The sequence below is a fragment of the Podarcis raffonei genome, chromosome 1, assembly GCF_027172205.1.
Source record: "Podarcis raffonei isolate rPodRaf1 chromosome 1, rPodRaf1.pri, whole genome shotgun sequence".
NCBI classification, from domain to species: Eukaryota; Metazoa; Chordata; class Lepidosauria; order Squamata; family Lacertidae; genus Podarcis; species Podarcis raffonei.
This window is the reverse complement of record NC_070602.1, coordinates 79,465,703-79,477,393: the sequence shown is the minus strand read 5'-3', so window position 1 is coordinate 79,477,393 and position 11,691 is coordinate 79,465,703. Positions and strand designations below refer to the sequence as shown.

General features: G+C 45.7%; 1 protein-coding gene across 5 annotated transcripts in view; it reads right to left on the bottom strand.

Annotated features, from left to right (window-relative positions):
• Positions 1-548: 548 nt before the first annotated feature.
• The window catches only part of RAB3IL1 (RAB3A interacting protein like 1), a 28,974-nt gene continuing 17,831 nt past the window's right edge, over positions 549-11,691 (bottom strand). Inside the window, exons 5-12 of one of the 5 annotated variants that reach the window (XM_053396622.1) lie at positions 10,993-11,205; positions 10,356-10,484; positions 8,206-8,334; positions 7,970-8,082; positions 6,723-6,746; positions 5,756-5,855; positions 4,212-4,278; positions 549-3,336 (exon numbers count right to left, since the gene is read on the bottom strand). In XM_053396622.1, the coding sequence (XP_053252597.1) occupies positions 3,254-3,336; positions 4,212-4,278; positions 5,756-5,855; positions 6,723-6,746; positions 7,970-8,082; positions 8,206-8,334; positions 10,356-10,484; positions 10,993-11,205 (858 nt within the window). In that variant the 3' untranslated portion in view covers positions 549-3,253. The remainder of the gene's footprint in view (positions 3,337-4,211; positions 4,279-5,755; positions 5,856-6,722; positions 6,747-7,969; positions 8,083-8,205; positions 8,335-10,355; positions 10,485-10,992; positions 11,206-11,691) is intronic. The other 4 variants (XM_053396634.1, XM_053396631.1, XM_053396644.1 and 1 more) reach the window with 4 other exon arrangements.

Sequence of the window (11,691 nt, the reverse complement as noted above, 5' to 3'; positions counted from 1 at the left end):
TAGTATGGGAAGTCTTTCTATGATAGAAGAAATATGGCAACTAATAATTATGCTTTTCAAGGTGTGGAGATGATGCGTGACTGAATGCTTCTCTTGGAGCAGAACTCTTTCTTGGAGAGGCACTGAGAGCTTGCCCATCACACTAAGCAAAACCATGACTTAACATGAACATGCTGGTGCTTAGGCTTTGCTCCTTCCTGGGGGGTTTTTTAGGTCACTTTTGCAGAGTCTGGCTTAGCATGTCATCAGATCCTGGGCTCTTCACCTAGCTACAATCAGAAGCCAAGTTTTGTCCTACAATTACAGATTGCAGTTAAGGGAATGAGATCTTACTCAGGATCCCACGAAGGCCAAACCTTGGCTTAACTGCTGTCACATGTTGACCTAAGCAGTCTAGGGAGGAGCAAAGCAGGTGCAAGCTCTTCTCAGGGAGCCATCACGTTCAAGTGGTCATGGTAAGTCAGTCTGTGGCTTGCCATAATGTGCAAAGCAGCATGTAGACTGTCATTAACCGGGAGCTGGCCTGGTTTGATCATTTGTAGAAGCTCCAGCCAGCATGGCCAATAGGCAAGGATGATGGGTGCTGTAGTCCAGCAATATCTGGAGGGTCACAGCTTGCCCTGTGGAGCATAGTATGGGAATCCTCTCTTACTGAATCAAGGATTTAATGTTCACAGTGAAATTAGCTGTAGGAAATAAGGGCTAAACCCTTTCACAAACACAAACGCAGGCAAGGAAATGGGAAGCAGGCCATGGTACTAGGATTTCTGCCATTTCAAGATTTGCTGGATGTAAACCTGCTTGGCAGTTCACCATCCCTACAGAGGTGAGGAGCAGAAGGCTGAGAGCAAGGTCAAGAGGATCCTTCGAGAAGCTGACCTTTCACTTATGGCAAGCCTTGTCTAAAGCAGGAAGAGGCAAGTGTTGTTGCAACATTTTCTCCTGTAAGCATAAATTCCAATAATATTTTCTCCCAGATACATCTTTGGGGAGAATAGCTTTTTAAGTTACATATATATATTTATATATATATTTACTATAATCCTTAGCATGCAAGTGCTACTACATATGATCAAGATGAAACCAAGCCCTGGGCCACTGAGCAGCCAAGTGGAAGGGAACCCACAATTCTCCTCCAGCCATCGAGGTCTAATAGGATAGCCACTTACCTGTAATACTAAGGAGATACTGCACTCAAAAGGAAAGGAAAGAAAAGGCATTTACTTCAATGATACCAAAAAGTGCTCTCCATTGCACACAATCCCAAAAGGCAGGCGATTCTTTCCTATGAAAGCAGATATGGTGCTCCTCCTCCAGGGAGTGGAATTGGGATTGCCAGTCACAAGATCACACAAAGCCAGGCGTACAGTGCAGGCATCATGGGGCAACCAGCAGCACTGGGGTGTTCAAGACGTTTTAGCACCAGCCAGTAGCTTCAACCTAATGGAACTAGAGGTGATGATGCAACCACTCGCTATGGCCAAGATGATTTAAATGTACTTCATTGTATTTATAGTGAGATGCTCTGGCCATGGATGCTGTCAGGGCTTCATGGATACCAGGGTTCACCACTGAAGCCCCGTTCTCAGTGCCAGAGCTCATCTGTGGAATATAGCATAGTGAGTGTTTTCCAGCACGGGCAGAGCACCTCCCCTTCACTACTGAGCAGCCACCAACCAGCCTCCCATTTGCCTGGGAATAGGAGGAAATGGCTCTCCGGGCAGAGGATGCTGCTTCCAGCTAGAGCACAACCCTAGCCGCTTCCCTTTTAGAAATCAGGCACAGCATCCAAAAGATAAGCCTCATTCTCCCCTTCCCATTAAAAAAAAATTCGTATCAAAAGCTAAGTGAGGAAGACTTTTCACTTCTGTCAACATTCAACAGGTCTTCCAACTCTGATTTACAAATTCAGAATCAAGTGTGGTTCTTTTTTTTTACAGTACCAAAACAATTTAGGGGCCAAAATTTATTTGTATCACTTGAATCCGAATATTATCCCCATCCCCCCTCCCCTTTAAAAAAATATAAATGCAGGATGTACACAAGGGGTGGTGAACATGGTGTCCCCCAGTCTGTGGTCGGACTTCAACTCCCATCATGCTTCACCATAGGCTGTGTTTCCTAGGGATGATGAGAGGTGCAGCCCAAAACCTCTGGCGAGTGCTAGGTTGGGGAAGGCTGAGCTGTACAAACCCCCAAATTGTGCCAGAATATTCAAGATGTGAAGTCCTTCTTAAGCTCCAACGTGAATGAAGCAAAAGAGAGAATGTTTCACATAAGAGTCTATAATACTGTCAAGGCAGACGCAAGCACCAAATGGGAAGCTGGAGCGGAGCTGAAATGTGTTGCACAAAATACCACAAGAGTGTCGTTTGGACTGCAACAAAGCACAGTGAAGGAGCCTGTGGGGAGGAGGGTGTCAGCTGAGGACAGCTGCTCCCTAGAAAACTAATGTGGAGCAGCCAACTCTCTGGCCTGTAGAGTGGGAGTAAAAGCATCTGCGGTCTCGCGCAGCTGACCTCAATGTGGTTGTGGGCACTGCCTCTTATGCAATTTCCCCACTTTTACATCACAAGTGAGGCTCCAGCCAGAGTTTTGGCCTAGAACAGATGCCTGCCTACACAGAGCAAGGTATCGGATCTGTCACACAACCAAACGGCAAACCCTGAGCTATAAATAGAAATCAGCCCCCGGCTGACTCTTGCGGGCTCCTCAGGAGGAGAGCTGCCTGGGAAACAACTGGAAGAACACACACGTAGAGGCCATCAAACAAGGCCACCGTACAGCACTGACACCCCCGTGCCCAGTCGCGATTGGAGTTGGCAGCTGCGTGGAAGAGTCCAAATCTCTCTCTGTTGTGTGGGAATGCCCAGCTACATTTGCATTGCAGAGCAGCAAGCAGATAATGAGCCCAAGGGCCAGCCATGGCTTCAGAACCTGCAGAAGCAGATCTTTGAAGAAGACTTGATATATAATGGCTGTGGAATGCATAGAGACAGGGGAAGGGAGGAGTCCAGAGACAACTTCATTCAGTTGAGCCACAGAAGGGCTGGTCCCTTGGCCACTCCGCATCAGGCTAAGCACTGTCAGGAAGCTCTGCAGATAATGCAATGGGGAAATCTGTGCTTCTTATCTCTTCAGTTTACATCAGGCAGCTTCAGTTTATATCCTGCCAGCACCAGGAGATGTGCTGGGTCAAGCCCTCTAGCTGCCTGGCGGAGTAGTGGTAAGGTGATGCCTTTCCAGTCCTCAGCTAAATCTCACTGGGAAAGAACCCCAGCTTAGCTATGGACATTTCCTTTCTGAGACGCATGATTTCCCAGTACATCAATTCCACTGCAAGGGGAGAGAGGGAGAGAGAGAGAGAGGAGAGTGAAGCACCAGAGAGAGCCATAAAGTAGAAGACCAGTACGCCTCTTTGCTCTACACCGGGGTGGAGAACCTGTGGCCCTCCAGATGTTGTTGGATGACAACTTCCATTACCCCGAACCATTGATTGTGCTGGCTAGGGCTAATGGGAGCTGGTATCCAATAGATTCTACATCCTCCTTTTGGAAAAGCCAACCCATCTAGTGTCTAGGAGAGCAACACAGCAGGCTGATGTTCAGCTTGTCTTTCTAAAAAAATACATTGATTAAATGTGCATACCACCCATCATCCATTAACATTAGAAGCAGCACCTTCTGAATGTCACTAATGAAGGCTAAGGATTGGCAAAGCTACTTCCCTTGTGGGTTAGAGGCATGGTGTTAGAATACTCTGTTTAAGCATATGCTTTGACATTTCTGACACCGCATCTTTCCCCATGCACTGATCTGGCAAGTATCTGTGGACCAGAGCTTGGTTTCAAAGGGGCCAAATTCTACCAGGATCAAATCTGGACTTGCAGCCAACCAAACTTCTCCATCACCTTGCTCATCTCATTTTATCTGGTTTCCCTGCCCCTCGCTTTGCGTTCTGCCTCGCACTTCATTTGGCTAGTGTGGAAATGTCATTCATCTTCAGCCTGCCTTGGGTAAAAATGACAAGCTGTGCAGAAGAATCGATCCCTCCCTCTTGGGAGCTCCTTGCCAAGTCTCTGAAGGAAAAGCTGAGCTCTGAGTCAGCAGTTCCTCCATGCCAGGAAGTGGTTGCACAGTCTTAGGAGCTGGCCAGTAAGCAACAAGCCAAGACTTCACATCCAAAATGGGAAAGGCCTACACATCACTTACCATCCTGCCTCACCAGTCCCTGCTGGATGTAACGGATATAGGTGAAGAAGTTGCATACTGCTGTAATCTGGAAAAATAAAGAGGGAGGGAGTACTGGTTAGAATGTTGGACTAGGACCAGGGAGACCAGGGTTCAAATCCACACTCAGCCATGAGGCTCACTGGATGATTTTGGGCCAGGCACTGCCTCTTAAGCCTAACCTACCCCACAAGGTTGTTGTGAGGATAAAATGAAAAGGGGGGACAGACCATGTATACCACCATGGGCTTCATGGAGGAAAAGTGGGATATAAATATAATAAAATATTATTAGTAACAACAACAATTGACATACTGATAACTAAAATATTTACAATATATTGATATACATTTATAAGTTACATATTTATGCAGCCTTTGCAAAGAATGGGCTCAACAGAAGAGGGAAAACATGTCTCAACAGGAGGAAACAATGGGTCTTTGGATTCACTACAGGATTATTTTGGTATCCTACAAAGGAACAGAAGCCACACTAGAGAAGGAGAGGCAAATCCAATATGACTAAGAGAGTTTCATGAAGTTTTTAAAAAATGGAAAAAAGAGGCTCAGGTATGTTTATAAGGATAAACATAGCAGATATGGCAAAGAACATTTGTGTGTGTGTGTGTTTCAGGGCTTTTCTGCACACTGTGAGCAATAATGTGTTCTAATGATTGTGTTTTATGCAAACACATGGCTTATAGAATATCAAATATTCCAGTGAGAGATTTGAATATGTATTTGGTGGTACTACTATGATTACTATATGGGGGAATAGAATGAAGAGAGGTAACTCCTCAGAACCATTCACAGACTTCCGCTGAAAAAGTAAGGAAGCATTTTATTTGATTACTTGGAACCCATAATGAATTCCTTAAATGAAAAATGGAACAGTGTTATGTGGATATCTTCAGTTTAACAGCAAACTCTGTTGGTGAGTGCTGATAGATTGGAGCCAAACCCCAAAGTTTATAAAAGTGCAATATATTTTAAAAACCTACTGAGGAGGTTTTTAAAGAACAGCCCAATGCAGACTGAGCCTAACCAACAGCAAAAGAATCTTGTGTGTCAGTTGGGAAAGCAAAATGGAACCAGGTTTTTATTTTGGGTGAGGGGGGTAGCAAGAAGCGAATGCCTTGCTAGAACCCTTTAGCATCTTGGAGGATCAGATGACTGGCTGGGTCCATGAAGAGGAGAACCTCAGCTGGGAACAGGTCCCACTTGTGTAATATCCACCACTTCACAGCTTACTTAATGCATCTGATGAATTCAGCTCTGGTTGAGCCTGAAAAATACATGTTAGACTTAAAAACACAGTTTGTTTTGTACACGAGCAGTATGTACAAGAGCACTGGGTGCTTCAGAAATGGCAGAAGGACATCATGTTCTCAGCAAAACAAAAGACTGCACACATTTGTAGTGCAAGTGTTAACTTCCACAGGATCATGCTGAGGACCAGACAGTCCCATGTGATGGTTGTTGCCCCGCCCCTATGCAAATAATCTCAGGGCTTCTTGGGAGACTTACCCTGGCCCTGCAGGAAGGGGAGATGTAGTAGTAATTCCCAGAGTCTCCCAGCTTGATGCGATGCCTACAGGCCCGAGACAGGCCACTTAGAGCACATTTCCTGCAAAAGGGGAGAAAGAAAAAGCAGGTTGTCCTCAAAAGACAGATCATCAAAGGAATGAAGAAGAAAAAGAGAAGCCAAACTATGCTGGTGATTAGTGAAAGCCAAACCAAGAGCACCAAACAGTTTAATGCATGATGTTATTGAGAATGTTGGGATATGGAATTTTAGTGACATAGTCTTCAAGATACTGTACACCATATTCTTGTTTCATCACGTTCAGTTATTTGCAGTGATGAAGGCTGCAATCCTAAGCATATTTCTTAGGGAAGAAGCCCCACTGAACTCAGTAGGGCTTACTTATAAGCAGTGCTTTTTTTCTGGGGCGGGATGCATACCCCTAAACATTTTGTGAATCTAAATTTGGCCTCATTGAGGCAAAGTATTTCAATATGAGTAGGAAAATGAGAGTACCTCTAAACATTTTTTTAAGGAAAAAAAAGCACTGCTTGTGAGTAAGCATGCTTAGGATTGGGTCATGTGTGAAATGGAGGCTTCCCAGGCTACTTGCAGGCAGGCAAACTTTCTTGCATCTGTGTTTGAAAGTGGAAAACGTTAGTGAAGCATTAGGTACATTTTTGGCAGTTCTGAAAGCCAAGTGGGTTTAATATTCCAGAATAACATTGAAAATTATTGGCCAGAGGTCTCTTTAGGCTTTCATACCCAGCACCACAGAAAGTCAGGCCATCAGCTTCAAAGAGAATTCCAAGCAAGGATGACTGATATGCTTTCAGTGGATTAACCATCAGGAATTTTTAAGAGTTACTTTCTAGTTCCAACTTCAAGGCCATTAGTAAGTAGGCAAGTTAGTAACTTATTAGTGGAGCAAGGCATCCTTTCATCGTTGCCTTAAAATAAGTAACTTACGTTACAATTTGGGACCGGAAGCCACTGTGAGAAGAAACAAGAGGAGGAAACCAAAATCAGGATGAAAATACAGAAGGTGTTCTGTTTGGCATGCCCCAGAAAACATGGTTGATGCTGGAGAAAGACTTTTTTTAAAGAGGGGAGAGAAAATCCATGTGATTTCAGTCATGGCCTTGGCTTCTGATACTATGGAAGGTAAGTCTTCACCTACATGAGCTGTTGCTCAGAAAAGGAGAACCTTGAAGTTAACATGCCCATCAGAGGCCCTGCTCTCCATCCTGTTGAGACCAGACAAGTGGGGACATAAGTCAGAACAATTTTAGTGATGGCACAAAGACTGGAATGTCTCCACGCTCCCTTGCTTTCTGCTTTTAAGTATGCAATAAAGTGCTTTTCATTTGAACAAGTTTCTAATGGTCAATATTCTCTTGTTTTATGGCTTGTTACCTTTTTAACTTGATATGTAATTCTTTATTCTATGAGGTGTATTCCTTTGTTGTTCCTCCTTTCACAGAAGGCTCTTTGCACTCAAAAACCATCCCTGCATACTTAGGTGAATGTATAACTGTTCCAAATGTACCAAAATGCCCCCCACCCACCCCCGCCACAACCTTCTGGGGCAGCAGTTATTAAGCACAGGCATTTCCTCATGGTGCCACCATATTTATTACTATTGGGTATTATTGTTTTACATATTTATAAACGACTTCATCACCTGAGGCTATGAAAGCAGTGTCCAAGATAAATATTAAGTAATAATACAAAAAACAAAAATTCTAAAAACAAAAATATCTGCAAACCCTTATGGGGAATCTGTGGCCCTCCAGAGGCTGTTGAATTCCAGCTCCCATCAGTCCCAGTCAGAATGGCCAATAGCAATAATGGGAGTTTCTAGTCCAACATCAGAGCCAGAGGTTCCCTTCCTCTGCTTTACAACTCCCTTCTGGTTTGCCTATTTCATTGCAATGCAGCTTTATTTTTGTGCCCGTTCAAGATTTCATTCCCCTCCCCACTTCTGCTGTCATTGATTCCTTCCCTGCTTTGATTTCTCCTTCCTATCTTGTGAGTCACATGGGGCATGCTGAAAAGTGGGATATAAAAGGAAGGAATAAACCAGTTGCACTCCATGAACGGCTAACCAGCATTTCTCTCTGCTAGGCAACTGCTCCTGGAGCAGTGAAGGAGGCCAGATGTGTATCTGTGTGAGGAGGGAGGGGAGGCAGCAGAGGCGGCCAATGTTTCCTTACTTTGGTCCGCCGCATTCAATGGCTGACACCTTCACCACAGGCAGTGCCTGGGTAGCCACGGGTTCAATGGTGAGCGTGTTCTGCTCCACAGCTGCCTGAATCAGCTCCGAGAGCTGCAACAAATAAAACAAAGGCAGGGAAATCAAGGCAAGGTTCCAAGGAGGGAGCAGTTGCTGGAACAAATCCCAGCACGTCAGCTCTCTCAAAACCTCGGTCCAAACCTTTTTTAATCTCACCTCATGCTTAGTAAAGTCCAGACACGGGCCTACATCTTCCTGGTAAATCCTTTCGAGGAAAGAAGATGATTTATCTAGTGTTGGAGACTCTTTCCAAGCCTGGAATTCGGCAAACAAGATGGAATCCACCTACGGCGACAAAGAAACACAGAAGAGCAGGCAATGGGGTGAGGGGAGAGACAAAGAAGTCAGCAGGGTTTAGCGTACAAGAACCAAGAGGTTACCTCAGACTAAGCAGTATTTGGTGTGCAACCTGTGAGGCAAACAAGCAGAATAAGTGTGGCCTGTGGGTCAAAACAGCAGACTTTATTGCCTTGGAATCTCTAAGACTCCAGACACAAAGCAATGTCTACAAGAAGAAAAAGAGGGCCATGCTAAGGGAAACAGCATTAGGAGACAGCATACTTTCTATCCATCCTAATACCAGATAAATTTAAGCAATGGGAGCGTTTAGCTGCAAAATGCCCAAGCCAGTATGTGTCCACATACCCACCGCAGGAGCTGTGGAAGGTTAATTTCTTCTTCAGGATGCTTACTGCCGCCACCCAGATGTTTTGGATTCCCGACTCCCATCAGTCAGCATGGCCAATGGCCAGGGAGTTGGAGGCCATTGACATCTGGAAGGCCACAGGTTCCCCAGCCCTGTGCCAATGGGAGATAGAAGAACAGCAGCCACTAAGTGGGTTTATTCCACTGCCATCCCATGTGGTGCCTGTCTGCTGTGAGCTTAGCTGCCACCTTGCTTTGCTGGAGAGAACTCACTTCCCATCCAAGCAAACAAGGGTCACCCAAAGTCCACGGGGGAAAACAGGCAAATTTTATTGTGCTGATCTTGGGCCCAATTCCAGAACCCAGAAACAAGCATGTTGGGAGGGGAAATCAGCATAAGGAGCCCTCCATTGAAGGCCTTTTATGGGACACTGCAGAAAGGCAAAAATACTCCAGGGAGCAGGCTCACAAGACAAAAGACACCCATAGCTTAAACTTGCAAGGGGACAAGTAAGCCCTGATTCCTTGAAGATTCTGGTCACCTCTTTCTCCGCAATTACTTTCTGGTTTCTGAGCTCTTGGGTTTCCACCCTGTGGCACTGTCACATATTACATCCTACGCCCTTCCAAATTGTGTTTTTTTTTGTGGGAGGGGGGCACTATTGAGTTGTTGTTTTTATTTTTATTAGGTATTTTGTGGTTTTATATCTTGATTTTATTCTGTGAACCGCTCTGAGACCCCTGGGTATAGGGCGGTATATAAATTCAATCAATCAATCAATCAATCATATCCAAAGGCAATAATACTTCTGCTTTTTCTAACACTCAGTTTTAAAATCCAGAAGTGACTCCAGATTCTCCCTCTTCAGCCAGAAAGTCACTGACGGGATTCCCCAACCACTCCCAGCATGCCTTGCTCTAAAAGACATATACCAGAGTTTAGGATTCAAGGCCTATCAGCAAAAGCGGCACTATTTTTCTAGAGGAGGAGGTGCCAGAACTCACAATGAAAGCCTCCCTTGTTCTCTTATAATGGCAATGGTGCCCACCTGAAAAAATGCCCTGAGCAGAAACAACTGTACTATGCTGTGTCCAGTCGCATCTTTAAACGAGTTAGCTGCTTCCCAAGCTGAATATTTAAGAAGAATTTGTTCCCTCGCCTGCCCCCGCCACGCTGAAGAGAAGAAACAGCTACAACACAGGCATGATATAACCATGAAAAAACTTCCTCCTGGCCCCCTGGGAAAGGTCTCAACCAACAGCATACAAGCGCTATGTTACAGAGACTGCTCACCTGATACCGGGAGGCAACTTCAGAGTCACAATATGGGGTGAGGGAAGGGAGGAAACAATTAAAGAGAAAACAGAACAAAAATGGGTGTTAGTATTAAAGAAAGAACGGAAAGCGGTGGGGAGCTGTAAGAGGCTACTGCATCCAAGCCTTCCTGCTTTCCCCAAGCAGGACAAACCGATGTCAAGGAGAACGAGGCTCTTGTGCCCTTGTGTGGTTTTGTAGAAGAGATTTCACCTCAAACTTGCTTAAAGGGCTTTGCCTGTCAAAACCATCTCTTTGCCAGAGAGACTAGAAAGGCGGGCGAGCCCCATCCTCCTTCTCCCCATCGGGTCACCCTGCTGCCACCCCAAATGGAGAGAGAGATTACCTGCCATGAGAGAGAAGAGGAGAAGGAAGAGTCTGATGCCAGGGACTGCCAGCCTGGCTCATAGGTGATGTGGATGGCCTTCGCAGGGACGATACAGAGAAGGAGGGAGAGGAGGGTGGGCACCCCAGACTTTGAGGAATGGGAGGGTCAGACAGATAGGCAGACAAGGGTCAGGAAGAAGAGACAGAAAGACAAGGAGAGAAAGCAAAACGGTGTGAGAGGGAGAGAAGATTTGGAAGAGGAAGACTCCGTTCATAAGAAAGCACAAAGCCCCAGGAAGCTGCATAAAGGTGGTAGTCAAAGCAACTCAAGGAATTTTTCAGGTCCTTGCCTACACCTGCTTTTAAGGTCCCCCTCAACCACATTCCTAGTGCAATTGTTGGCTCTGGCCCGGGGCAGCTAAAGAACCTGGCCAGGCTTATGCAATGAAAAGAGGTCAGTTTAAGGCTATTCAATTGCTTTCTGTAGTGGAGCAGAGAAGGGTGTGCAAGTTTCAAGATAAAAAGGACCTTTCCCCTCTGAACCCTAACCTCACCACACACCCCACTCATGTGCACCCCCCTCCATGTGACGGATGCTAAGTAGCCCTTCCTCCCAAAACCTCAAGCGAGAATGCTGACCCATAAACTTGACCCACCTCTTTGAACTCACTGCTGACTGGCTCCACTGGTTGGCTGGCGGCAGTGGCAGCGCCCGCACTGCTGGTGCTCTTATTCCGCCCGTGCCCTTTTCTGAAGACTGCCTTGGAGGGGCTTTGGAGCTGGGGGTGCAACTCCCGGTTGGGAGAAGAAGGCGTAGACGTGATTACCAGAGTCTTCAAGGCGGTCACCTCCGCCTGCAGCATGTCAATCTGGGTGGCAGGAGACAAAAAGGGATCACCGGTGCCTTGTTCCCCATTCATTACAGGACCTAGTTCCACGCAGGAAGCAGGTGCTCTGAATGTGATCCAGGGACCTGCCTGCCTGTTTCCTGCAGAACATGTAATGGCTCACCCAAACCCACTCAGTTCTGTTCTCTAAAAAGGAAAAGGGAGTCTGATGAAGTCTAGAGCATCAAGCTGTGCAGCTGAAGCTGCATGTGCTCCTTGTTCCATGCAGGTGCAGAAACCTATCTAAAATATTAAAAAATATCTAGTGCTGAAAGTGCATGAGTAATGCCTGGTGAAATCTCAGAAGCCAGAGGTGGGTCAGATGCCCAGAGGTAAGGAGGCATCTGAAGGTTAAAATGTCAAAATATTTGGACTTGAAACTCAGCACTTCTCAGGAATCTAATAAAAAAATACACCCAAGAATCCAGCTTGTGTGAAGAGACAGAAAGCATTTGTATGCTTTGCCTA